Raw genomic sequence first — 26,181 nt, 5'->3', positions numbered from 1 at the left:
GATAGGAAACTAAACCCACTGCGTACATATATACAATCAATTCTCCATTGTTCGTCCATCCACCAGCTACTCATGTTTTGTGACACTGAACGAACATAATGAATGGACCTCGATAACTCCCGACCGTTCGGTCTAGGAACATCCCAGCCCGAACGTCTCGTTCGGTACCCATACCTCGGCGAATCCTATATAGCGCTGGCTCCAGTTAGTACTGTTTTTGCAAACCGGCGCCTGCAGCCGCGTTAACTGGGCTTGGCCCATCTTTTTTTTCTAATTCAGAGAACATCTAAAAAATTACGAGTCCTTCCTCACGAGAGGAGTACTCTAACCACCGGGACCTCCTACTCGGCGCTTCAGGCGCTAGCGAAGCTCCCTGGCGCCCGCGAGCCAACGCTATTGGGCCGGCCCACAACGAGCAGCGCCAGCGAATGATATTACCGCGGAAAGAAAACCCCAAAAAACTGCTGAGATGAGGATTCGAACTCTGTACAGTTGCATTCTTTACACGTGACCAGCCTGCAACTACTGACAATAAGAAGCGTGGAAATACTTAAGAGCAACCTGTAGCCGCCCTGTAGCGAAGTTCGGGAGTTATTTCAAAAAATGTTCGCGAACATTCAGAAAATTTAAGAATTTGCTTTCAAAAGAAAAAAGTTCATCACATTGAAAAATTTCATGTATTCAAAAAAGTTCACGAATACAAAAGTAGTTCATCGATTTTCAAAAAAAGTTCATCGATTTGAAAAAAGGTTCATCGAATTTGAAAAAAGTTCATCCAAATTGAAAAAGGTTCATCGATTTGAAAGAGTTCATCCATTATTTTTATAAAAGTGTATCAAATTTAAAAAAATTTCATTCAATTTCAAAAAAAAATCGTGAATTTTCAAATAAATCTAAATTTTTTAAAAAAGTTCATCGGATTTGAAAATAAGTTCATTGATTTTTAAAATAAGTTCATCAAAATGTTAAAAGTTCATTCATTTCAAAAAAAGTTAATCAAGTTTGAAAAAAGTTCATCATTTTAAAGAAAAAGTTCACGAATTAGAAAAAATATCGTCTATTTGTGAACATTTCATGCATTTAAGAAAAAAGGAAAAAACAGGAAACAGAAAAAGAAAATGGACAAACACACAGAGAACATGAAGGGCATTTCCCGTATGTATAAAGAAACAGAAATGAGGTTTGTATTCACGAGTGAGGTCGGTTGCGTAGTGGTTGCTAGAGTTAGCGGTCAAGTGAGGGATCTGTGGTTCGATTTCTAGCTTCGCAGCTATCTTTTTTTGAGTTTCAAAACAGGGGAGGCGAGTGGGGGGAATGGTAGATGGGCCGAGCCCAAGTAGGGACGCTTCAGGCGCCGGTTTGCGGAAACAACTATAACCGGCGCCTGCAACGCCAAATAGGAAATCCCCTAACCACCAGGCCAACAAGCGGCTGGCGCACAGATGCTTCGTTTCTTTGTTTTATTCGTTCTTTAGTTCAGTTCATTCATTTTCATTTTTCTTTCCCATCCTTTTTTTTCCTATTTTCATGCGCGTTTTTTCTAAAATTCGTGAACCTTTTGTCTTAGGTGATGAACATTTTTACAAATTAGATGAACTATTTTTCAAATTCGACAAACTTTCTTTCAAAATGATGAACTCTTTTAAAAAATGATGAACATTTTTTCAATTTCAATGAACTTTTTTCAAATCCAATGTTTTTTTTCAAATTTGATGATTTTTTTCCAAAATGATGAACTTTTATTCAAATTCAATGAACTTTTCTCCGAAATCTATGAACTTTTTTTCAAAACAATTAACAACTTTTCAAAATTGATGAACTTTTTTCAAAATCGACGAACTTTTTCCAAAACGATGAACTATTTTAAAATCCAATGAACCTTTTTTGAAGATCGATGAACTTTTCCCATTTTTTGTGAGTTTTTTTCTTTTAAATTCGTCAACTTTTTTTAACCTATGCACTTTTTCTTGTGAATGCCTTTTTAAATTTGTGGGTTTTTTAAAAAACATATACCTATTTTTTGAACAGTCAACGGTAAATTGATCAAACCGTTTAATTGGTGAGCATTGTTTCTCAAATTAGTGAATTTGTGTACAATAGTTCCTTAAGTAGGCGCGCTGCTTACAATCACTAGCACGCGATTGGTACAGTGGTAACCAATCTCTTGCAGTACTGATGAGGCGGTAGTTCAATCCCCTCGGGAGGAGAAGCCCTCCAATCCGAACGCCTCCCCAGCAGCCCAGATTTGGAAACAAAAAAGCCCAATAGCAAAAAAAGAAGAAAAAGCCCAGATTTTTTCACGTGATAAAAAAATCCCAGTTTTTTTTAAGTAAAAAATATGCACCGACTTTCAAACACAGAAAAATTGCCATGCGGTAAAAAAGAATATATTTTAACAAAAACCCTAAAAAAAGAAAAAAAATCATGGCAATTTTCATCATACAAACAAAAATAATTTGCCATAGCAGATTCATAGCAAAAAGGATCATGGTATTTTTAACAAAATTTACATATATTTCCATAATGATTTAGATAAATTTGCCATTTTCATAAAGGTGAATTTTCCATGGAAAAATAAATAGTAAAAACTTGTCATGGCAATAAAAGTTAAATATTGCCATCGGGATTTAAGTAAATTTGCCATGTTAATAAAGATAAATTTGCCATGGAAAAGAAATAATAAAAACTTGCCATGGCAATAAATGTTAAATATTACCAGGTTATTAAAAATGAATTAGCCATGGCAAATAAATAGTAAAACTTGTCATGACAATAAAAGTTAAATATTGCCATGGGGATTTATGTAATTTGCCGTGTTAATAAAGGTAAATTTGCCATGGCAAATAAATATTAAAAACTTGACATGGCAATAAAAGTTAAATATTGCCATGGGGAGTTAGGTAAATTTGCTATATTGAAAACAAAGGCACAATTGCCATCGTTATAAAGTAAAGTTTGATGGAAAAAACAAAAAAAAACTATGAATTTTCATCCGTTTTGATAATAGTAAACTAAAGTTGCCATAGTCAGTGCTAAACTTTTTTGCAAGGGCAAAAAGCTTAGCAAAATTAGCATGGTAAAACAATGTGGCATGGCAAAAGTAGTAGTGGTGACATTAAACAAACATGAATTTTCTTGTGAACCAAAACAAAATTTGCCATGTCCAAAAAATGTCGTGTTGCCCACACTAAACTACCACCTCACTGCTCCAATATTTGCCAACCCTGTCCATACAAAAAAATGTAATATAAGGAAGAAAGTTGGTGTAAGTATCATGATGTTTTGCGTGCTTGTCTAGCTTCTGGGATAATCTTCAAAGCTATATGCCCTCACTACTTTAAAAACAGAAAAATTCTGCTCTTCCGTGAACTTAAATTTCCATGATACATAGTAAGCAACAAGGGATTCATCATCCACAGCTTGCGCACAAAGTGAACACAAGTAAAATTGCCATGTAAAAAGTGAATTCAGCATTGTTATTTAGACTACTGCGAAATTGTCATGTTCCCATGACACATAAAATCCGAGTGGGTCCATCTTACACAACTTTCACACAAAATGAACATAAAAATTGTCATGTGAAAAATGATCTAAATTTGATTGCATACTTAAATTTGAACTATCTAAATTACCATCTGCCACACTAAAATTGACATGTAGAATCTTACACATTTGCATTATATATATATAAGAATCCAGAACCGTGCATCAACTTCAGTGAGGAGGCTAGCAAAAATCACTGAAACATGTACTGCATACTGCTCACCTCCGGCTCGTGGCTGCAGCCATCCCCGCGCCCCCGCCTACCTCTCTGGCAAATTCATGCGAGGCAGGTCGTCGCTTCCCCCAGGAGCAACACCTCCACCGCGACTCCTCCCACCAGCGAGATCCAGTGGAGGGCGCGACTCCTCTCGCCGGCGTGGTGGCGGTTCTCGTCAACAGCGCATCTGCTTGAGGGGGCTAAGCCCTGCCGGCGACCTACTTGCACCTGATAGTATGAGAGGCCGCGGCACGGAAGCTGGAGCGGCTTCCACCACTGCTCGACGCCATCCATAGCCATCGCCTCCCCTCAACGACTCGCGCGACGCCGGGAGAGCCCAACCCTCGCCCCCACCATTTGCAGCCATCGTGGCCTCCTGTGCTCTTGTTCGCATGACTGACGCGGGCCGCCGTCCAAGCACGAGGCGACTGGGGCCGCCACGGCGGCGAGCTTCTCATCGATGCACGGCCTGGGTGCCTCCTGGTGCTCATGCTTGCGCCGCTGATGCGGGCCGACAGAGCACCTCCACGCGCAGCACGACCGGGGTAGCCGCGACGCGAGGTTCCCAGATCCATGGCTGCCCGGCCTCGCCGCCGGCAACGACGCCATGAGTGGTGGGGAGGAAGAAGGAGAGGGAGAGAGAGTGGTGGGGCGAGGCTCTGCAGAGTGAGGAGGGGTTGGATGGATAAGGGCGAAAGAGATGTGTGGCTGGCTACGTCCGCGACGACGCGCAGTTTCTCTGAATGAAAATAACGACGACGTGGATAGCCTCATTGCACTATGATTCGTGCTAAAAGATTGACGGCGCAAGAGGCGTTTGGGATGAGCTCTAAAAATGCGGTATGTTCGGGAGTTATTGATTCCGTAATGAATTTCCTTGCAGGATCCCCTGAGTGGGCTGGCAAATCACTTTACGGCCGACCTAAGGATCGAAGAGCGCAGATCAAAAAACGCACGGACCTTCCTGCTAGCACATTAGTTGCTTCTCTTTTTCTTTGATTTGCTACGAGTTGGCAGTTGGCACAATGATCAAATCTTATTGGAAATTATGAACCATAATCTTGTTGAATACCCGTATCTTTTTTAATGGCCGTATGCATCGATTGATGCAGAGGCCGGGGTCTTAACCTTCTTTTTCAAAAGAAAACTCCTATCTTTTTGTAACATCCCGATTCTCGGAATGTTTAAGAAATTTTTTTTCAAAAATCAGGGCGAGAAAATTTTTGTTTGTTTTATTTGGCAACGAAGCTTAAATTAGACTTTTATAATTTGGAGGATTTAATTTAATTAAAAGATAACCTAAATTAAAACTTTTCAATTTGTTCTCTGCTTTGAGTTGGGTTTGAAGTTTCTTGCCTTTTGGGTATTAAATGATGAGCGTCTGCATTTTATGGATTTGTTTTCAGACATTGGATGTTTGTTTGAGCTTTTATTTCCTTTCTAGATTGTCCTAATTGGAAAATCAATTTCAATTTCCCAATTCTATGAAACTCGGCACAGAACCCTCTAGGCCCTTATCTGTTTTTTTTTTCTACCTCCCAACCGTGCTGTGGCAAGAGCACTTCCTATTTAGCGCTGCAGGCGCCAGTTTGTATGCATTTCGCAAACTGTCGCCTGCAGACCTCCATGCTGGGCCGGCCCAACTCTGTGTCCCTTCGTCTTTCTAAAAAGGCTCCAAAGATTCGATCCGCTGACCTCCTGTTTGCTAAAACAATACGCTAACCACTAGGCCACACAGGCAGCTTTGGATGTTTCCATCCTTTCCTTTATTTACTTTGTCCCGCTTTTCTTTTTTTTTCTCTTTTTCGTTTTTGTGTTTTTTTCTTCCTTATTTGATGAATTTTCTTCAAATTCCTGAAGTTATTTCATTTTTCGATGAACTTTTTTCTTCCAATTGATGAACTATTTTTAAAAATCGTGAACTTTTTTTCTAATTCGATGAACTATTTTTCGAACTCAATGAACGTTTTATGAATTTGAATGAACTATTTCCAAATTGGATGAACTTTTTTTCAAATCCGATGAACTTGTTTCCAATTCAATGAAATTTTTTCAAATTCAATGAACTTTTCTTCGTAATCAATGAACTTTTTTTAACTCATAAACCATTTTTGAATCTGATAATTTTTTTGAAATATATTGAACTTTTTTTTATAAGATGAACTTCTTTTGAGTTCGTGAACTTTTTTTGAACACATGAAATTTTTTTATTTGGTGAACTTTTTTTGCATGTTCATGAACTTCAGTTGAAATATATGAACATGTTTTGCAATAATTGAAACATCTAAACGTTATGTAATATATATAGCGCGTCTAACTTGTTGTTCTTAAAACTTCCGCACTGCAAGTAGTCACTTGTAGTTTGTTGGTCAAGCGGTCAGCTGTTCTGAATATAAGTGCTGTGTCGTGAGTTTGAATCTCTTTTACCGCAAGTTTTTGCGGGGTTTTTTTGCAGTGCGCGGTCCTGGGCCGGCCCACCCAGACGTCGCTTCGAGCGCCCGTTAGGTTGCGCGGCGCCTGTAGCGCCCAATAGGAGCTCCCTGTGGCAAGTCCATCATTTTAATTTGAGGAAAGTATCGTTTTCCCCCTCAAATCCTGTCTGATGGACCGATTTCCCCTCAAAGTCTAAAACCGGATCAATCAGCCCCTAAACTCTCCAAAACCGGATCAATTCTCCCCCATGGTGGTTTTGTACCAGATTTAGGTGGTTTTGACTAGTCTCCTTGCTGACTGGACAGTGCTGACTTGGCGAAAACTGGGGCCGGCCTCAGAGGCCGGGCACGCACGCGGCCTCACAGAGGAGGGCCGGCGGCCACGGCGGGAAGCTCCGGCGGTGGCGCATCCGCCACGGCGAGCAGGGAGCTTGGCGACATCAGGCGTTGAGGGGCCATCAACGGGGCGCGGCTCGCGGGGGCGCAGGCGGGCGGCACCAGGGCGCGGGCGAAAATGCGGCGGCCAACAGCGGGGTGCGGGGGCGATAGGGGAGCTCCGGCAGGAGCGGGCGCACGGCGGCAGGCGCGAGTGGCGCCCCGGCGTGGGTGCGTGCGGGAGCTGAGCACCAGGCACGACGGCAGGGCGGGCGCCGGTGCCGAGCATATAGCGGCGGACGGGCGATGTAGAGTCAGCAGCAGAGGGAAGCAGCAAGCGAAGGCCGCAACAGTCGAGTAGAGACGGCGGCAAGGCAGCATCAGCAAGAAGCAGGGCACGTCCGGAGCCTACGCGCGCGCGGGGAGCTCGATTGGGCGAGGGTGAGGCAGGGCATGGCCGGCGCACGGGCGACCAAAGGAGCGGACATCGGCGGGCAGGGGCACGGCAGCGGGTGAGCGTGGGGCGTGCGCTGCCAAGTCAGCACTGTCCAGTCAGCAAGGAGACTAGTCAAAACCACCTAAATCTGGTGCAAAACCACCATGGGAGAAAATTGATCCGGTTTTGGAGAGTTTAGGGGCTGATTGATCCGGTTTTAGACTTTGGGGGGAAATCGGTCCATCAGACAGGATTTGAGGGGGAAAACGATACTTTCCTCTTTTAATTTTTTCCTCTGTCTTCCCATTTTACCACTTGGGCCTGGCCAAACTGTCCCAACACCCAGCCGAACGAGCGTCTCATCTCCTCCTTCCTCTGTACGCTCAACCAACAGAAAAGAAAGGCCAACAGCCACGTACACATACAAAACAAAAACAGCCCTCCCTTAATTACCATTGATCCCATCGAATTCCTATTGCACACCTTCTAAACATCACTCATGTTATCTCCTAGACATCATAGTTCCTCCTATTTTTGTTGTTGGGCGCGTCGATGCTATCCGTCGCACGGACCGTAGTTCATTGGCTTATTTTCACCGTTTTTGTTCACTGTTTGGTCATGATCCCAATAGATGAAATGTTTTAAGTGGTTAGAGGAACCCGTTTGTTGTTTTAGATTTTGCGCATATATCCTATTATACGTTCGTTTAGTTAAATGGGAATTACACTACGTGTATGTTTCTTTCACTTTTTAATTTTCACTTGTGTGAAATATACCTAGGAGTCGCTCCTAAATATTTCTTAATCGTAGGAGTTTCATTTGATTTACTACATTACTTGTTTAGTCAATTGAGATTTAATATAGATTTTATCTAGCCGCTCTTGTTGAGTAAAACAATAGTTTTAAAATAGTGTTGCATGGTTATGTGTAGGATTCATCGGTGAACTTTTGTGTTAATATATTGTTATTTTCATATGTTCTTGACATGCCTAGGAGTGCAGGGTATTCGCCTTGTAATTTTGGTGTGTCATGTCACTTGCTTGATTTATTTACCAATTATAGTTATTTGTTAATTGTTGAACAAATTGTTTCACGAGATATTTTTCTTTCGTGCGGTATATAGTTATGATATGATTATGTACATGTTTTTGCAAATTTTTACCATATGTAGGTCTATGTAGAATGACTCTAACCTTTGCTTGATTATGCAATACCTAATGTTTTGATTATTTTCATTTTTTTAGAATGAATATATCTTAGATATTGATTATATATTCATTTTCATCCATGCCGCATGTTTGTTTTGTTTGCAATTATGCCATGTCTACAAAATATGTTTATATATTTTTAGTACGTGTTGTTGCATAGTATTCTTTATGCTAGATGTCAAATGAAATGTCTTATTGTTTGGATATGAGTACATTGTAGTTCATAGCATAGAATATTATTGGCTAGTTGTTCCTTTTATTTTATAAATGTGTGTTATACAAGATTGCATGGATAGATGCTTCATGAAATCATTTAGTTTTGTACTACTATATATAATTTATTCTTGTGAAATAGAATTTAGTTTATTTCATCTTGGTAACTATCATGTGTTCATTTACATTTTTTTATTAACATGCCATGTTAGGACTTGCTCAATATCCAACGCATGTTTTGATTGTATGTGTTATATGAGTGCTACTTTATATTGTATGACCAATCATATGCTTAATATTTGATTGGTAGAGGTACATGTTAGTAGTTTATGATCTCATATATTTTAATTAAGTAGGATTCCTTCTTGCTTCAATATAGTGCCATGATGTTGTGATTGTACAACTAGACTACATAGTGTGTGTGTGTGTGTGTGTGTACCAATTCATGTATTAGAAGATCATGAGTAGTGATGCATCTTATGTACTTGTAATTGTAGGTTGTACCAGTTAGAAATACATGTCATCTTTTTATTCATGCTTCTATAATGCATGTTGATTTGGTTGATGTGATGATCTAGTTGTTTACTTTCCATATGCTTAGTATGCTTTCATGTGCTTATTTATCATAACTAGCATGGTATAGTGTTGTATGCTAACATTGTGTTTGATCTTTAGGTTAGTTATTATCAACTAGGTAATCTCATAGTTAGGAGTTGTATTCTATTAGTAGCATACTGTGACATCTCGTGTGATGATCATCCATGCTTCACATCATGTCTGGTTTATTTTACTATTCCGTTTGTGATATGCTTAAGCCTATGCATCAAGTCATGCTAGTGATTTTTCTTGTCTTATTATGTTCCATATGCTATAGTTGAGTACTTAGACCCTTGTATTTCTTTGTAGATGTTTATTTTAGTCTAATGTTAGTATTATGAATGTTTGAATACTTGTTGCTATGACTTATCATATGCTTTGGATGAGTCATATGTCATGTTAGTAGAGTTGTACTTTGATCACACTAAGTGTGTGTATCATGCCTTGTTATTGTAAGCATTTGGTGATAATAGTATTGCCAGTGCTCATTGGTATTAGTTGTTTTATTATTATTAAGAGCATGTCCTAATTTAGTATCTTCTCTTGATAAATTTTATGTGTGATGCTTGTGTTATTACTTAAGACATCGGTATGATCCTATACTCACATGCCTTGTGTGAGATGTGTGTTACTATATTAAGTTGTTTAATTAGTTTCTACCATAGTATTGGTTTGTCTTTTATTATAGAAATGCTTACTAATAGTTGTTATGATTGATGTTTAGTCTTTACTTGTTGTTAACCATTATAATCATTTGGGTTCATCCAAATAATTACTTGTGGTTAATATTAATCTTAACCATATCATGTTTCTGATAGTTGTTCATCCATCTGTTCCATGTGTTGTATAGTTTCTTGTTAATTGTTGGATAAATGAATTTGTTTGATTTAATGGAGTGGATCCTATTTTGTTTTAATAATGTTTTAGGTCTAGACCTAGATCAATTCAATTCATTTTATGTAATGATATTTGATTGCTTAATTAGAATGGCTTATAATGTTGGTTTGGTTGTCATGTAGAATACTTGCTTGCTAATAACCATTGTAAATATTTAGATTTTATCTAAATATTTATTATGGTTAATTTTTACCTTTATCATGCCATGATTATGATTGTGTAGTGTGCAAAGGACTGTTCCCTTTCATGTGTGTTGATGCCATTATTTTTTATATAGTTAGGTGAGATGTGTAGTGGGTACTACTAGCGGTAAGTACAATAGTTCGTATTAGAACGTTAGTACTGTTGGCAAGCCTTGATATCCATCATCAACCTAAATCATGTCAATTCATCGAGTCCTCTACTTACCTTTCAATCATTCTATCTCCTTTTGGAATCTCCATCAGATCAATATCTATCCACCCTTAATTTATTTTGGATGTTATTTGGATTTACTTTTGTTATGGTATTTATTTGTTTTCCATTTGCTATCGTTACGACGAGTAGGGAGAGTGACGACGATGTCAGACATGAACAGAACCAGGTTATCAAAGGACTCAACAATGAAGGCATGCCTCCTTCTTTGATCATACTTATCCTATGTTTTATAAAATTGCATTGAGTTTTATTGTTACTATGTGCATGCTACTTTAATTCTCGTAGCTAGCGTGTCAATTGACACATTACCTTGATCCTCTTGTCGCTTATTTACTTGACACCTGAGTAGAATTATAGTATTCTGGTAGAGTAGAAATGCTTAGCCATGCTTATCACCCTATAGGTGCATTGTTGAATGATCTCTGAATCATTGACAGTTGAAACTTATCGCTGAGCTAGGCCAGTTGGCCCTTGTTGACCTTCTCTATCCTCTTCTACTCTGGGTGAAACTTACCATCTGAATACTGGTGCGGGCGACAGCTGAATCAAGGATTGAAGGAGCGATTGGCTGCCCTTCACGAGTTGAAGGGGGTAATCAGTCGTCCGTGCCGCATGAGGCCTAATAAGTCTTGGATTTGAAGATTGTGATAACAGTACAGCCACATGCTATATGGGCACTGGCTTGGTTAGTTAGTTAATTCATTCTTATTGTCGTCATCGCCGTACCGCAGATGGGATAGCTGCCTTGCGAGGAGTATCCTCGGCACAAAGGGGGGCCCGGACTGTGAACTGCGGTTACTTCCGCGTTGAATCCTAGTGGGCTTGGCACAGTAAGTTTGGTCTAATGAAAGACCTCATCACAATCTCCCTGCCGGTATACCAAATGGTGTACTACGCCAGCGGCCACTGGTGGCAACAAGTCGGGATTGTGTCGTGTGGGTAAAGTGTATAACCTCTGCAGAGTGTGAAACTATTCGAATAGCCGTGTCCACGGTCATGGACAACACATGAATCTTTCTTGACGTAGTATAGGACCTGTCTTGCTTATTCCCTCTTTGCCCCTATTCTTGAAACCTATGAAGGACGTGAGTTGATTGAGGATCCTCACTTGATGAAAGTTATTCTGGAGATAAAACATGTTTTCATCTAAACTTCTTTTATCCAACTACTTTATTTGTCAACCAAAATTAGCTTTATGAAAATGAGCCATACAACCTTCCTTTGAAGCCACATGTAGATATTAGGTCCTTCGCCGTGGGAGGCATGTTGAGTATGTAATGTACTCATGGCAATAATTTTGTTGACAACAGAGTTCCATGAAGAGGAAGGTGATGACTATGAAAACTATGGCGATCCGTAGGAGTGAGGTCATGTGGACTACATCGACTGCCTGTGGCTGAGATGGAGTCGCTGCGCATTGTATTTTTCGCTGCTTTCTGGTTGTAATGAATGTCATCAGACATTTCTCTATGTATGCCTTGTGGCAAGATATATTTAAACTTGTAATACATTTTATGCATTGTGCAATGATATCATTTCGCTGTGTTGTCAACAATGATCCTGGGGTAAATATACACAGGAGGGTCTAGAAGTTAATTCCGGGTTCTCACACTTTTTTGTAATGGAAGATCATTGCAAGCTTTATCTACTAAGGTAACATGCGAATTTCAACTTGTTATGGCCTGGCGCAATCTTTTTTCATATGAGTCTCCTGGTTTTATTGTGAGTGTGAACACATAAATGCAGCTAGAAAAAATACTATTACAACACTCCGAAACAAGACAAATTTGCTAGGACTGAAAAATATAATGAATCTCAATGCAATGCAGGCGTTGAGTCCCACCCACGGTAGAATTTATTTTCACCGTTATCCAGGAATTGTTTTCATATACGCTAACCTTATTCATTGCATGCAAACAGTGAGAGGTGTTATGTATTTATTTTAAGTAAACACTATTAGTTGTACATATGACACACACAAAAGAATATATTACTTGGCGCATATACGCGAAGGAGTTGAGGTAGGGCCCTGATTTAGTTGCATGTGGCTTAGTCGTCCTTGGTCAATGTTAAAGGTCTTGAAGCCGCATTCATCATGGCCGCGAGGGTTTCGTCAAAGTCATCCAGAAGTTGATGATAGTCTGGAAACATGTCCTCATCTACTGATAGAATTATCTTGATAGTGCTTCTGTAACTTTGGTAGTGAATAATCAGAGCCTACAAAAGCAATCCTAGAAATTAATTGCCAGTCATGGTAAGAAAAAAATGAAATACCTTTGGGTTGTTACAAAATTGCTGTACAAAATCGAGGAAAGAAAAATTGAGCTAAAGAAACTCTCAAATCATTATTCTACATGAAATACCTCTTCGACTAATTTTCGGGTCTCCATCCTTATTTACTTCGGTATACACCCATATTCACCATAATTCAGTGTATATTGGAATCGGTCCTTAGATTTTAAATGCCCTTGATATATGGTAATTAATTCCTTTTGAAATTATATTCGATAGTCACCGGGTGGCTTGACTAGCATATTTGGCAACTCTGACAGTTGACCGATTGATTGCATGCCAGCATGTACAAAGTGACATGATTGGAACATTTGGCCAAAGGATTGCAATATACACATTCCACCGGTGAATCCATCTTTATCCTCTGAAAACGTTCTGCTAGACCCCTGCTTGGCTGCGCTTGGGGGGACTGAGAGGGGACAAAACCCTAGCCGTCGCACTCCCTCCCATGCTCTTCTCCCCTCATTGCATCTAAAGGAGGGCCCCAACGAATCCCCCACAACCGCTAAGGGTGGTAGCGGTGAGGTTTCAAATGCTCCGACTTCAAACGGAGGGCTCAAAGGTCGAGGCAGTGTCGGCTTTTCGGCGAACAATGCGCATGGGTGTTGCTCCTCCTTGGTTGTGTAGGTTGGCGGCAGGTATTGGCCGTTGGTCGCAGGGGTTTGCCAAGTCTTCTTGGGATTGTGTCGAATCTGAAGGTCGGCTCCCTCTCCATCCCAATGAATCGGACCATTGGTGTCCATTGGGCGCCTAATTTGTTGAAGGTGGGGCTACAAGAGATGAGGAATCGAGCTAGCTAGGAGAAATCTTTGGGTGGATGCTCCGGCCATGACGTTACTGGTGATGTCTTCCTCCTCAGAGGGGTCCTTGACGTTCATTTCCCACTCCCTCCCATTCTCATTCCAGGGTGAAAAACCTTGTCTGTTCTGGATTGGGGTTGCGGCGTAGCTTGTGTCATTACCTTCTTGAAGGTGTTGCTTTGGGTGAGTTGAGGGTGTGCTATGGCATTCCGTTGTGCTTGTTGGGAGTTTAGAGACATCATATATAGAGAAAAGATAAAACAAACAGAGCCCTGTGTCACTCCCCAGGGCGACGTCTGATTCAAACCCTAGCCCCGCCACCAAATCTCCCCATGCCGTCGACTCCCTTGTCGGCACTGCCGTCGGCATCAGCCATGGTGGTGGCAGGCCCAACAATGGAAGTGCCTGGGGGCTAGAAGGTTGCGGCGGTGGGCCGCTGGTGCTGCTGGGGCGGTGTTCATGGCGCTCGTCTGCACGCGGTGGTGCTCCCTGGTCGAGTTCACTAGTAGGAAAAGCGCTATAGGCAGATTCTTAGTAGTAGCACGGGGTTGACAACACACGCTGCAGTTAAGTATCAGTAGCGCCGGTGCTGAACAGGCGCTACATGTAGAACTTAATTAACAGTAGCGCTGAGGCCACGAAACGCGTTGCTGCTAAGTAGGCTCCGCGGTGCCCCCATGGGCTGGCCACAATAGCAGTGTGGGTCGCCGAACCGCGCTACTGCTAAGCCCTTTAGCAGTAGCATGGTCCGGCGACCCACACTGCTACTGTGGCCAGCACGGGTCCTGCTCCCCGGCCCACTTAGCAGCACAGTGGGTCATTTCCATTGATAGCTTATTTCCATTCTTCTAAAAATATACGGAAAGTAGTAGACAAAACCTACTACAGTTATGGGTCTGAACTAACTTGCGAGGAGATAAATCATTTTGTTTCATGGATTAATGATGTCGAGAATTTTAAGACGAGTCATCACATCCCTCCATGTTATGGTCAATACGTTCCACTAGTTCACGTGTTGAACTACATTAACATCCATCAAGATATCATGGTAAGATTCTTTCTATTATGTCACCAGTGCATTTTTTGCATATATTCTTCTTAAGCTAAACTACATTTTGCTAAGTATGTTATAATGATGTTCTTCAACAGAAACTCCTGGCGGATTGTGTACCACGTCTTAAAGAAATTAAAGGTGACATGAATATTATAAGCTTACGGCCAAGTTGGCCCATGCTTCACCTCAGTGCATACATGATTCATCAAAGTGATGGCGTCCTCACAATCAAAGGTTGGAGAAAAGTTATGAATGATCGCGGAGAACTACTTGGGGGCAACATTAAGCGCATCCCGCAAATAGGAGACATGTTCATCTGTATTCTCCATAATGGAGAATCCGGGGTTTGCCTGTTTTATGCTATTTTACCTTCGAAAGAGTAGCACGTCTTAGGTAGTTATGTGCTACATTGTGCCAGAATGATGAGCTAGTTCCTATATGACTATGATGATGAATTGTTTTCATGATGATGATGATGAGTTATGTGCTACATTGTGCTAGAATGATCAGCTAGTTCCTATATGACTATGATGCTGAGTTGTTATGATGATGATGATGATGATGATGATGATGATGATGATGATGAGTTATGTGCTACATTGTGTTAGAATGATTAGCTAGTTCCTATATGACTATGATGATACGTTGTTATTATTATGATGAGTTATTATGATCATGATGAGCTATTATATCATTGGGTGGAAGAAACACGGTATGATTCGTGTTTCTTCCAGCGAATGATATAATAGCTCATCATGATTAGTGTCCAAGTATGGTCATAACATAATGACTATTGTATAAAACCTGTACAAATATAAAGAAAATATCTAGCACAATTTTTTTCAAAAAATTAATTGCAGTAGCACGCTTTAAATTAAGGCGCTGCAGCTATTAGCAGTAGCGCGGTTTTGTAAAACCGCTACTGCTACCAACTGATAACAGTAGCACGATCATACACATGCTACTTCTAAAAGTTAACTGTAGCGCTGTAGCAGTAGCGCAGCTGCCCGCGCTACTGCTAGGCTTTTCCCAAGTAGTGGTTGGTGGTGGTACTCTCCCTTTCCATGGTGTGCAGCGCTGGTCATGGGGCGTCTGAGTGGCATGAGGAGGTGCGCGGCAGAGGTGGCGGTGCGCATGTGGATTGGATCTTGCACGTTTGTTGTACACGACGTGCGGCCACGACGCAATGGTGGTGGCGCTTTGCTTTCGGGCAACGGTAGCTAGGTTGGTGCAGCCGCGTCGACAAGCTGTGTGGGATCCGGCCCGATAGTTTTGTCTGGCGTGACTGGGCAGGGTGGCAGCCCCTGCTCTCGTCTAGGTGTTGCATGTCCCGGCTCTAGCCGGGTGCTTCGTCTCCGGCGGTCGTCCGGCTGGAGGTGCTGCAGTGGCGGTTGCCTGCTGGGCCTCCAGATCTTGTTGTCGTGGTTGGCGAGTGGTGGAAGCCCTTCCATGCCAACTCTTGTGGCCGCCCTCGGTGTTGCAAATCTGTTCGAGGGGTTGGATTCTCACTAGTAGAAAAAGGGCCTAATGTTCAGCTCATTAGTCCCGGTTTGTAAATGAACCGACACTAATGTGACCATTAGTGCCGGTTCCAACGGCTAGGCGGGCGGTGCTCATTAGTCCCGGTTGGTGTGTCAGTGGCCTGGCCGTGGAGTTCGCAGGCGACACAGCGACCGCGACGTGCTTGGTGGAGGGTGGCTTGTCTCTTCTCAGCAAGGCATGGTGGCAGTCCCTGCATGGCGATGGCGCGGTTGCTGTGCGGTGGTGCGCGGGTCAGTGGAGATGCTGGCTGGCATTAGTCGAACGCGTGGGAGTGCTAGTGCTACTGATCTGGCCGAAAGCTCCGCCGGTGCTTGCCGGCCAGTGGCGGCAGCGCACGTGGGCGTCGCTTTCTTCCATTGAGGCACCGTCATGGTGATTTCTGCATCCTCATCTCTCGGGTCAAGATTCCGGCAAAAGTCAAGATCTTGGTTGGATCAGGTGGCGGCAGCATCTCCAACGTTGTATTCCCTCCTTGGGGCACCGTCTTGGTGATCTTTGTTCCATTTGTGCTTCCTGCAGGCTAGACGTGCACGACATCGTAGTCACCAAGTGCCTGGCCGGCGGTGAGGTTGGTGTGGCGTTGCAATGCGCGTGGCAACGACAATGGTGGTGAGCAGAGTCGAGTCACGGCTTGTCCTTCTGGTGTCGAAGGTCCGGTGCACCAATGGGCGTGCCCATGCTGGTTTTTGGCTGTGACACGAGAAGTCGAAGCTGCGGGCGGCGGGGCCATTGTGGTAACAATGACTCCATGAGGGCGGTTTTCACTGGGCGGTGCTCTCTGGATGTTCACTGGACTAGGTCAGTGCAAGGCTTGCAATTTTGTCCTGTGATGCTCGTCAGCAAAATCAGAGATGCCATGTCCTCGATGCGGCGGTCGATTGTTTGGCGTTGTTGTGGCTAGGTCGTTCGCGTATACCCTATGTGTGGTTTGTATCAAGGTTTTCACCTGGTTTTCCTTTGATTAACCAAGAAACTCTCTTCTTCTTAATCAATGAAAATTGCAAATCTTTTGCCTTGTTTCAAAAAAATAATACATCATAGATAGAGGTCGAGCCTTGGTGCCACATTTTGTTGGGTTATTGTCATTTTGCAGTTCTTTGTGGTTGTTCGATGCATGCTTTGTGCGTAGGTGCTTAATTGCTCGCCTGTCATCATCATGGATGGGAGCAAATTTAGTTCCTCTTCCCCATTTGCAGCAACACATCATGGGTGGCATGGTAACGATGTTGATTCATGCGAGCTCTTCTCTGTTGCTTAGCATTAGAGCTTTTAGCTCCTCTATGTGTGTGTTTCTTCATCAACCATGCCCTATAGCAGCTTCATCTATTCATGAGTGGATCAGTGAGCCCCGACATGGCTCTTCGCATGGAGATTCTAGTGCAGTGGGGTGGTCGGGCTGAGCATCTCCCCTAGTGCCTCAGAATCACCTATCCATGCTCTAGGGTGAGCTGCTTTATCTTTGGATGGTACAACTCCCTTCGATCCAAGGGGAAGGGTCCCCTTTGGAATTGGAGAGGGTGAGTATAAGGATGATGACCACCTTCCAATGGAGATGAGTGTGTGTTCTGTCATTTCCAGGTTGTGTCATGCTCTTGTGCTCGGTTCGCATTGGAGGGCTTCGTCGACATCAAGCCTGTCATCTTTTTTACAAGAAGCTAGTGGTTTGTTACTTATTTGATGTTTGTCAGCTGTTATGGTGCTTGTAAGCTGTTTTGGTAGCAATTTTGTATTTGCTTTTTTGGTTCTGTTACCTATTCTTGTATTTATTTATTGGTGGATGTAATTCCTCACAGGTTGATCACTCCATTAGTTCAATATCAGGCTTGTCTAGTTTTCGAAAAGGATCAGGCTTGTCTAGTGGCTATGTTCTAAAGAAAAACTCCCTGTCACTCTCTCTGCCACCCACTAGTAGAAAGCAGGGCTTTGGTTCTGGCCAGATCAGAGTGATAGCTCCGGTCGTGTTACGAACTGGGACTAATGTGAGCATCAGTCCTGGTTCGATCGGCTAGGATGCCAACCGGGCCTCGGCAGACATCAGTCCCGGTTCGACTTGGACCTTTAGTCCCGGTTCCAGACACCAACCGAGACTAAAGGGCCTCACTCCTAGCGCAACCCCGGGACTAAAGGTCAGCCTTAGTCCTGGTTCTAGACACTAACTGGGACTAAAAAGATGCTTATATATATCCTCTCCCCTGCCCACCCACTGCTCTGTTTTTTGGCCGTAGAAGGTGGGAGGTGTGTGTGCTACCCTGTTCTCAATTGCTATGCACATGAGGTGTTCAATGAAATGCCCAAGCCATACTTGAGCTTTCTCCTCTATTCTTCCTCCAAGCTCGACCATCAAGCTCCATTTTCCCCAAGATTTGTCTAGATTTGACGGTGCACCAAGTATCCAAGTGTTCTAAAAGGTTAGCAACTTCATCCGTTCATCTCTCACTGCTAGTTTAGCGCATTTCATATGCTCTAGAAGTAGAGTTGTTTGTGTGTTTTAGTGGAGGAGTGTATGTGGGAATTTATTTGATTTAGATGCACAATTTGAGCACAAATTAACTTCTTACTTTGCGCATGTGTAGGGTGCCATCCCGTCCCCGTCGTCGATAGGCCGCGCCAATCTCGTCGCCGGGACCACCGTGGTGAGCCTCTTGTTCTTATCTTTTTTAAAAGAAAAAAAATCTTGTATGATTTAGATAGCTAATTGTATCATTTTCTTACTTGTATTATTGATTGTTATTATATAGTACCATGGTTTTGGTATCCGCTCCATCAGCTCTCATCTGGTCTATGATTTGTATGTGGTATATTATCATTCATAACTATTTGATTCATTTAGTGTATATGACAATTATATATGCCGACCAACTTGACATAGATGTCTTTATCTAGGAGGTATGTGAACCGGAAATTCCAACCGACCCTCTTGTCGAGAGGTTAAATTTAGTTGAAAAGAAAACAATTATTTGAAAGAAAAATTTAGAAGAATGAAGAAGAGAAGATGAAATTGGAGTTGCATGTAGCCGATGTCATCTATCTACAGAAGATCTAGATAGATGCAATATGCTTGAAGATTAGAAAGATTAGAAAATATGCCATCGATAAAGAGGCTTGGTATCATTATGCTGTTGGATTAATTGCTACCTTAGTTGTAACTTTGATCATATTTATTGTTGCATTCAAATGTTTTACATAGTTGTATGTTGTTTTATGAGAACTATGTATAAAGTTTATGTATTTATTTTTGCAGTAATAACATTTGATCACTACTGTACTTTGGTTTTAATATGATGATGAACTTGTATTAATTTAGTCATTTCTCTATTCACGATGTTATGTAATGGTTTTTGATATACTTAATTACATGCAGATGAACCGACAATGGATGTACGGTGAAGTGCTTGATTATTTTTGATTGAACTCTATTCTCATAAAGTGCTCGAGGCAGGGATCTGGGAATAACTTATGTGGATACTATGTTTGCGAGTTCATTCGCCAGATGACCTCTGAGACGGGCAGATTTTTTGAAAAACTTGATGTACGTAAACAATAATCACAAATATATATTGATCCCTTTCTTTAAATTAGATCGAATGGAAGCGGGACGAACTCCTACCAAAGGCTCACATACGAGCAATTCAAGAGGATTTGGTAGGATTCTTCCTTGAAGAGATCATAGCTGAAACCGGAGAATACCATCTAGAATGGGTAGTGAATGTTGGTAATTAGATATTAGGGATCATAAGAGATGTTACATTGTATATATGCATGTACGTGTACTATACATAGTAGCGTCGAATAGATATACGAAAACTTGTTGTTTGACCAAGCACGGAGAAAGAGAGGTCATTTGTCTCTATATTCATGATGATTTGTGTAATGGTTCCTTCATTGCTATATGTAGTAGCTAGCGTTGAGTTGAATGGAAAAAATAAAATAAAAATGGATACTCCAAATGTAAAAGAATTGAATGGTAATCACAAAAAGAAAAGAGGGAAATACAATATGAAACCCTAAACCCTCCAAAACACTAAACCCCTCATTAAAAAAACAAAAACTCTTGCGCTTGGCAGGATGCTCACGCGTGGCTGCCTTTTAGTCCTGGTCGGTGTTACCAACCGGGACTAAAGGTCCTCCTGTCTGGGCGCCCCATAGCGGCCACGTGGAGCTCCTTTAGTCCCGGTTCGTAACGCAACATGGAACAAAAGTGGGGGCCTTTAGTCCCGATTGCTTAGTCCCAGTTGTAGAACCGGGACTAATGCCCTGTTTTCTACTAGTGTACCACAAGAACTCCTCTATCTCTCACCCCACTCCATATTTTCCAAACTGCCTTCCTGTTTGGCCCAATGGCCTCAGATGCTACCATGACCCCCCCCCCCCCACGCCGAGGACGTAATGGATGGGGTTCACACCGTCGATATGAAGAGAATGGAGTGAGCGGCAGTAGTGGCGAGGGGAGTGAAGAGGAAAAGTTTCCAAATGAGAAGTGCAGTGAGTGGGTGCTATGTGCCACACGGGCGGTACACGGTGGGCAATAATTAGGCCATGGGAGGTGGGCCGTACCAAGGGCTGACCCGAGCAAACCTCTTGCAGTTTTCTAAGAGCGAACTTCGATGAAATGCCGACTATGCTACCTGCGCACAATGTCCATTGTTTTTCCCATTTTGCACAGAACTGAGCACTATCTTAGTGGTAGGGACATTGTCTTGTGTTCCAGGGCTGCCGGCTTCAATACCCGCAGGGAGCTAATATTTCGACCGTGTATCTCGCTCCTATAAAAATATGCTGAGGGTAGCTTGCCTCTCTTGTCTCATGTTTTTAGCCGCTTTGAAATTTTCCTCTTTAATGCCATATCTTGGTATCTAATCTTGGAATGATTTTACTCAGTACAATCACTTACTCAGTGTTGTCCTTAGCCTCATTGGTATCAGCTGATTTTTTTGTACTGATTTTGGGTTATGTCTTTGTTTCTACCATTGCGGTCTGTGGGTTTCCTCTTCAATGTCATATTTTGGTATCTACTCTTGATGATTTTAATCAGTACAATCACTCACTGAGTGTTCTCCCTAGAATCATTGGTCTCAGCAGATTTTTTTGTAGAGATTTTTGGTTATGTCTTGTTTCTACCGTTTTGGTTAGTGGACAACCTTCCACATCTTGTTTTTAATCAAAGATAAATATTGTTGAGCTGTTTGAACCACCCTGGTTTTTGTTTTTGCTCCTTTTGCACCAAGATGATTTTTGTTTTTGCTCCTTTTGCACCAAGTTGATTTTTGTGTTCTTTTGTTCGATGCCCCCTTACCTCTGATAGTGGAACCCGGTTCAACATGGATTGAATGAAACAAATCAAAGATAAATAATTTCTACTTTTAAGGAAACTTGCTATTCGGCAAAAGCTTCTGAATCTAACCTTTCGCGCATGTTATATAGGGAACGGTCTTTTTTGTGTCTGTGTCTGTGTCCGGGGGGGGGGGGGGGGGGGGGGGGGCTTCCGCAGCTAACAATTTCTCACATATGGGCCAGTTTACAGTAGGGGATTTATATATGGTTTTTGTGGTGTATTTGACTGAAGCAACATGTCTTTCTAGTAATCCGATACAAGAAAGCTACTTTGTGCACACATATCAATCGTAAATCATATTATCGGTTGAACTACATTAGTCTGTTCGTGTGCAGCAAGATCTTGCATTACACTTTCAAGTTCAGCAAATGTTCTTAATAAACTATACACTAACTAGTTACACCTATGTATCAGTAGTCAAGGGCACTCAAATATTCCACGAGGTAGGTTTTGGACTGGTGGTCATTTATATCTTTGATTCATTGTGCCATTTTTGCTATTAATAAAAAAATGTCACTGAAGAAGGGTCATCATAGTAGAGTTCACAGTCTACACAAAATTAAAACAATACACCCCTTTGAAGGTTTCAACGGTGAGCATCTATCAATATATCTTTGTGTTATCAGTGTACCAGTGGATGATTGTGTTTAACAAAAGGAATCAGTTGCATTCTTATCAAAATTGAGTACCTTATGGAAAATTTGTAAGTATGCAAGATCATGGGTTGCCTACCTCTGGAATCCCATAGACACTAGGTGCAATGAAAGCCACTGGGTGTCCACATAATTCTACTTGTTCGGTTGGTCCAACCATGTTTGAGAAAACAATTGTTGTACGTGCAAAGAGACACCGGAAGATAGAAGTTCCTACCTGGTTCAATGATGACTATGAAATTCAATTTGGAACATTAAAATGAAGATGTAGAATTATGAACTGTTACTTTGCTAGGTTCATGTTTGTGTAATCTAATTTAGATAGATAGAGCAAAGGGCAGCAAAGCATACCTTGGCACCAAAAACATTCATGAAGATCTCAGCAATCTTATATGTGAATATCACTTCTAAGGACCTCTTTTTCCTATCCAGAACCTTCTTTGCTTTGTGAATGTATGCAAGTGGATCATCGTGTCTGGCTAGATAAAATGGAAGAATGATGTAGCCCAATTTATTTCCCCATGTCACCTCGTTCCTCTTATCAGATTCTATCACATTAACATAAGTCTGTTCATAGTGGTAAAATCAGCAAATTAAATTAAAATACTGATAATCTACAAAATATGATGGTGACATCATCTGACCTCGTGCAGAGATACGTATATGTTAGTGAAATCGATGATGCATGACATTTAGCATCCGTTCCATATATTTTCTGAGAAAGTTCATCTTACCTGTAGGCTAGTGGCTGGTCTTGTGTTGACAGGAAGGAGTGATCGCACACAGATTTTCCTAGTGTCACCTGTCATTGAAGTAATTAAGGAAGGAAGTGTCGTAGTAGTAAAAATAAATATCGGTAATTGCTTGTAGCATTAAACGCAGCGATCCAAGACGACGTGCGCGCCTGGGCCAAGGCCGGCGCAAGAGGACTCCAAGCGCTGCTTGATGTAATGTAAACTAGGCTATATCGAAGGCTCTGACTTGCGTCCATCGAAGGCTCTCACACCTTGTACTTTCACCCTTCCTGATACGCTCCCAGGCGTATTGGTGAAAAAAAGATTGTAGCATTAAACACTTGATACCATTCACGCACTTACCGGACTTGCGGAAGTAATATCGTGATAGAGCAGCAGAAGTCAGTGCAACCAACACATCATTGACAGTCTGTGGTTCCGGGGAAAAATAGAAAGAAAGTTAACGGGCTGTGGGGAAAAAAAAGATACGAGTAGCACCCTCCGTTGAAGGATCTTAAAAGAATTTTGTGAACAAAACTAGCTTATACGTACACAGTTCATGGAGTTCTTGAGGAACTTGACGTCATCGAGGCTAAGACTCCGGTGGGCAAAGCGCTTGGCGTGGAACCCGTCGTCGGCACGCTTGAAGAGAGTGCGCGGGTCACTCAAGAACATAATCGTGGCGGCGAAGTAGGCAATATCTGCCGCAGTGTTCCACGCGAGCACAAGATACGACCAGACCCATGCGACGAACGCCAGGACGCCCGCGGAAAGTGGGGGGCGTTGCGGGGCATATATGGCGCTCGTGCGCGTAGGACGACGATGCGGAGGCGCGGCTGGATGGCTTTTCGTGTCGGCGGCGGCGCTGCGCGTGGACATCATGAGAAGCGCCATAGTGGACATACCATCACCGTAGGCGTGGTGCACGCGGATCGCCACCGTGGAGGCCGCCTCGGAGGTCGGGAAGTCGAGGAAGTGGAACTCCCATGGCGGGCGGGAGCGGTCCATGGGGAGCGTGGACAGCGAGGCGATGTAGTCCTCCACGGCCTTGTCTGGGTCGGTCGCGTGGTCCAGCCTCGGCACGATCATGTGATCTTGGACGTTCACAGTAGTGCGCGCCCATCGCGCCTCGCCATTGTTGGACCCATCCGCCACCTGCATGCCAGTGTCATACGTACATACATGTACTTGTTGTGGTTAAGCAGTTGTAGTCACAAGAGCGCGTACTTGAATGCATCCATAGCGCGGGCATCGGGCAAGCATAGCTTCAATGCCGGCTTGGAAGGCGGTCAGGTTTATCGGCGTGTCGAGGCCGATCGTGACGACGATATAAATACCTATATCTTCCATGGCTCTTGCTGTAGGGCTCACCGGCTCCTCCGCCGGAGAACCGGCGGGCGGCGTCCACTCAGTGTTGGCAGGTTCTCTTGACAAGCGGATCGGGAGCAGTCGGTTTCTTTGAGCTGATGCCCAAGGACCACCACTGCCAGGGTCCATTACTACTACCCTATGAACGCTAGCTATTCGATCGTATGCGTGAAGGCTCTTTGTTCCCTTGGTGTTATATATAGGACCGCAAAAGATATTTGCACAATTCCTATCAGTCTTGCTAAGTCTCAGTTGATGCAATATCCGTGAGATCTTACATTAAGATCTGCGCAATAATTTCATTTCAGTTTTTTATTTTCTCTCTTGCATGTTATGTCACTTGACCGAGACTTGGCTAAATCTTAGTCGACTGAGACCTAGTCACACCCAATTCCTAAATGAATTTTGAAGGATTCCAATCGTTCGGACTATTTTTCCTATGTAACATATTTGATTTGTAGGATTACAATTCATAGGAGTTTTTCGTAGGATTCATTTTTGTACTACTTTCCATAGGAAAAAAATTCATACACTCCAACCTCATGTAAAGAATTCTACATTTTTCCTACCCATTATCAAACCACCATACTAATATTGTAGTATTCAAGATGTCATGCCACTCCATTCCTATATTTTTCCTATTCCTAGATTTTACAAATCCTACGAATGATAAAGGCCCCAAGAATTCTGCAACTATTTCTGGTTTTTTCTTCAAACCAATCTGAATTTTCCAGTCCCAAGGAAAAAACACTACTTGTTTATTTTCAGTCACAAAAGGAAAAAAAAACTACCACTGAATTTTCCGAAATGAAACAGTGAACTTGTCTTCATAGCCTTGTTACAAGTGAAATCCTTTTCTTAGAATAACGGGAGGCTCCTCCCCGGCTCCATTGCTAGAATGAAACCAAAACAGTCATTCATACATCAGCTCACTGAGAGGAGCAGTACAAAATAACCAAACCAAAGCTAGGAACAAAAGAAAATAACTTTTATTACATAAGCCCCACTACATAGAGGCGAGGCAAGGAAAGTTAATACTACTGCTCACAGGCTATGTCCAATGAAGCTTTCTTGGTCTTCAGGGCTGGCGCCGCTGGAGCCCGAGGAGACCATCAAGCGCCGAGCGTTGACATCGGGCTGGTCGCAGCAATAGTCACCGGAGTCCCTTTTCTTGGTAGGCGCGAGGAAGCCCCCTCCCATCATCAGAGATCTTGAGGTTACCCCACGGATCAAATGCCAACAAGTCATTTGCAGCAAGACTAGGATTCAGCCCAAGGTAATTGTCAGCGATTTCTGAAGTAATCTTGCCAGATGCACTAAGAAGGCCGACGACCTCTCCTTGCACTGATCTGGGGACAGAAATAGCCCAGATTTTGATGGTTTTCAAGAATCAACCTCAAGACCTGATTAACAGAGATCCAAATGGTGTTATTGAAGTGAAATCCTTTTCCCTCCAAAAAAGAAAAAATCTTTCAACCCATCTTAACTGGCGCCTTAACTCAGCCCTGCTGCTCACTGTATCCCAGGGAGATTCCATACTAGGAATGCTCGGCGCCTCAAGTGTACCGCATGATCTTTGCTGTGCTTTCTATCGCAACTCGTGTATTCTGCCGATACAACATAGCTGCCACTTTTTTGTCAAATTTTCGGTGAGTGAGCGGACATTGCTGCTATTAGGCCCTAAATTGCAACACGGCAACGCTGGTAGGCACTGGAGTTGGACAAGGTGGAGTTGGACAAGGTTTTATTGGAATCCACCATTGGAGTTGGACATGTTCATAGGTGAGGGAGGTCAAAATGGTGCATATTAACAAGGCTACATCGTCTGTAATTTGGATGCTCTAATTTGGTTTGCATAGTTTCCCATGCAACATTCATGCCGTTTGTCGGAGCTAAATTCGATAGACTCTTTGGTAGGGTATCCTGATGGAGCGATTAGGTCTGAGGGAAACAGGATGCCGATTTTTTCGGGCCCTCGAGAAGGGATAATACCCTACTTCTACTCATGTATATTGTGATTTGGGTGTACAAAGTACAATTATAAACCAAGGGATTGTATTGTCTCAATCGA

At 42.6% G+C, this 26,181-nt stretch overlaps 1 protein-coding gene and 1 long non-coding RNA gene across 3 annotated transcripts; both read right to left on the bottom strand.

Annotated features, from left to right (window-relative positions):
* Nucleotides 1-2,976: 2,976 nt before the first annotated feature.
* Nucleotides 2,977-5,093, bottom strand: LOC123043114 (uncharacterized). The gene is made up of 2 exons (XR_006419026.1): nt 3,767-5,093; nt 2,977-3,224 (listed from the first exon to the last, which is right to left on the bottom strand). It is a non-coding gene; the product is annotated as an uncharacterized lncRNA (long non-coding RNA).
* A 7,035-nt stretch (nt 5,094-12,128) lies between these two features.
* On the bottom strand, nt 12,129-24,263 carry LOC123043113 (wax ester synthase/diacylglycerol acyltransferase 11-like). Of its 2 annotated transcripts, XM_044465461.1 has the most exons (7): nt 23,970-24,263; nt 23,295-23,897; nt 23,106-23,172; nt 22,743-22,810; nt 22,360-22,575; nt 22,088-22,225; nt 12,129-12,552 (listed from the first exon to the last, which is right to left on the bottom strand). In XM_044465461.1, exons 1-7 carry the CDS (start codon nt 24,237-24,239, stop codon nt 12,385-12,387), a joined length of 1,530 nt encoding a protein of 509 aa, XP_044321396.1. In that variant the 5' UTR covers nt 24,240-24,263; the 3' UTR covers nt 12,129-12,384. The 2 variants fall into 2 exon arrangements, with proteins under 2 accessions (XP_044321396.1, XP_044321397.1); XM_044465462.1 differs by lacking the exon at nt 22,088-22,225.
* Between the last annotated feature and the right edge of the window lie 1,918 nt (nt 24,264-26,181).

The sequence above is a fragment of the Triticum aestivum genome, chromosome 2B (genome assembly GCF_018294505.1).
Source record: "Triticum aestivum cultivar Chinese Spring chromosome 2B, IWGSC CS RefSeq v2.1, whole genome shotgun sequence".
In the NCBI taxonomy this organism is placed as follows: Eukaryota; Viridiplantae; Streptophyta; class Magnoliopsida; order Poales; family Poaceae; genus Triticum; species Triticum aestivum.
The sequence above is the reverse complement of the archived record's forward strand: the minus strand, read 5'-3'. Positions and strand labels throughout refer to the sequence as shown.

Bases quoted from the DNA above. Each gene is read 5' to 3' on its own strand.
- LOC123043113 (XM_044465461.1), bottom strand. From the start codon at position 24,239: ATGGACCCTGGCAGTGGTGGTCCTTGGGCATCAGCTCAAAGAAACCGA. The intron at 22,226-22,359 runs GTATGCTTTGCT...TCATTGAACCAG, and splicing joins TGAATGTTTTTGGTGCCAAG to GTAGGAACTTCTATCTTCCG. The intron at 12,553-22,087 runs GTAGGCAACCCA...TTGCTTTTGTAG, and splicing joins GTGTCTATGGGATTCCAGAG to GCTCTGATTATTCACTACCA.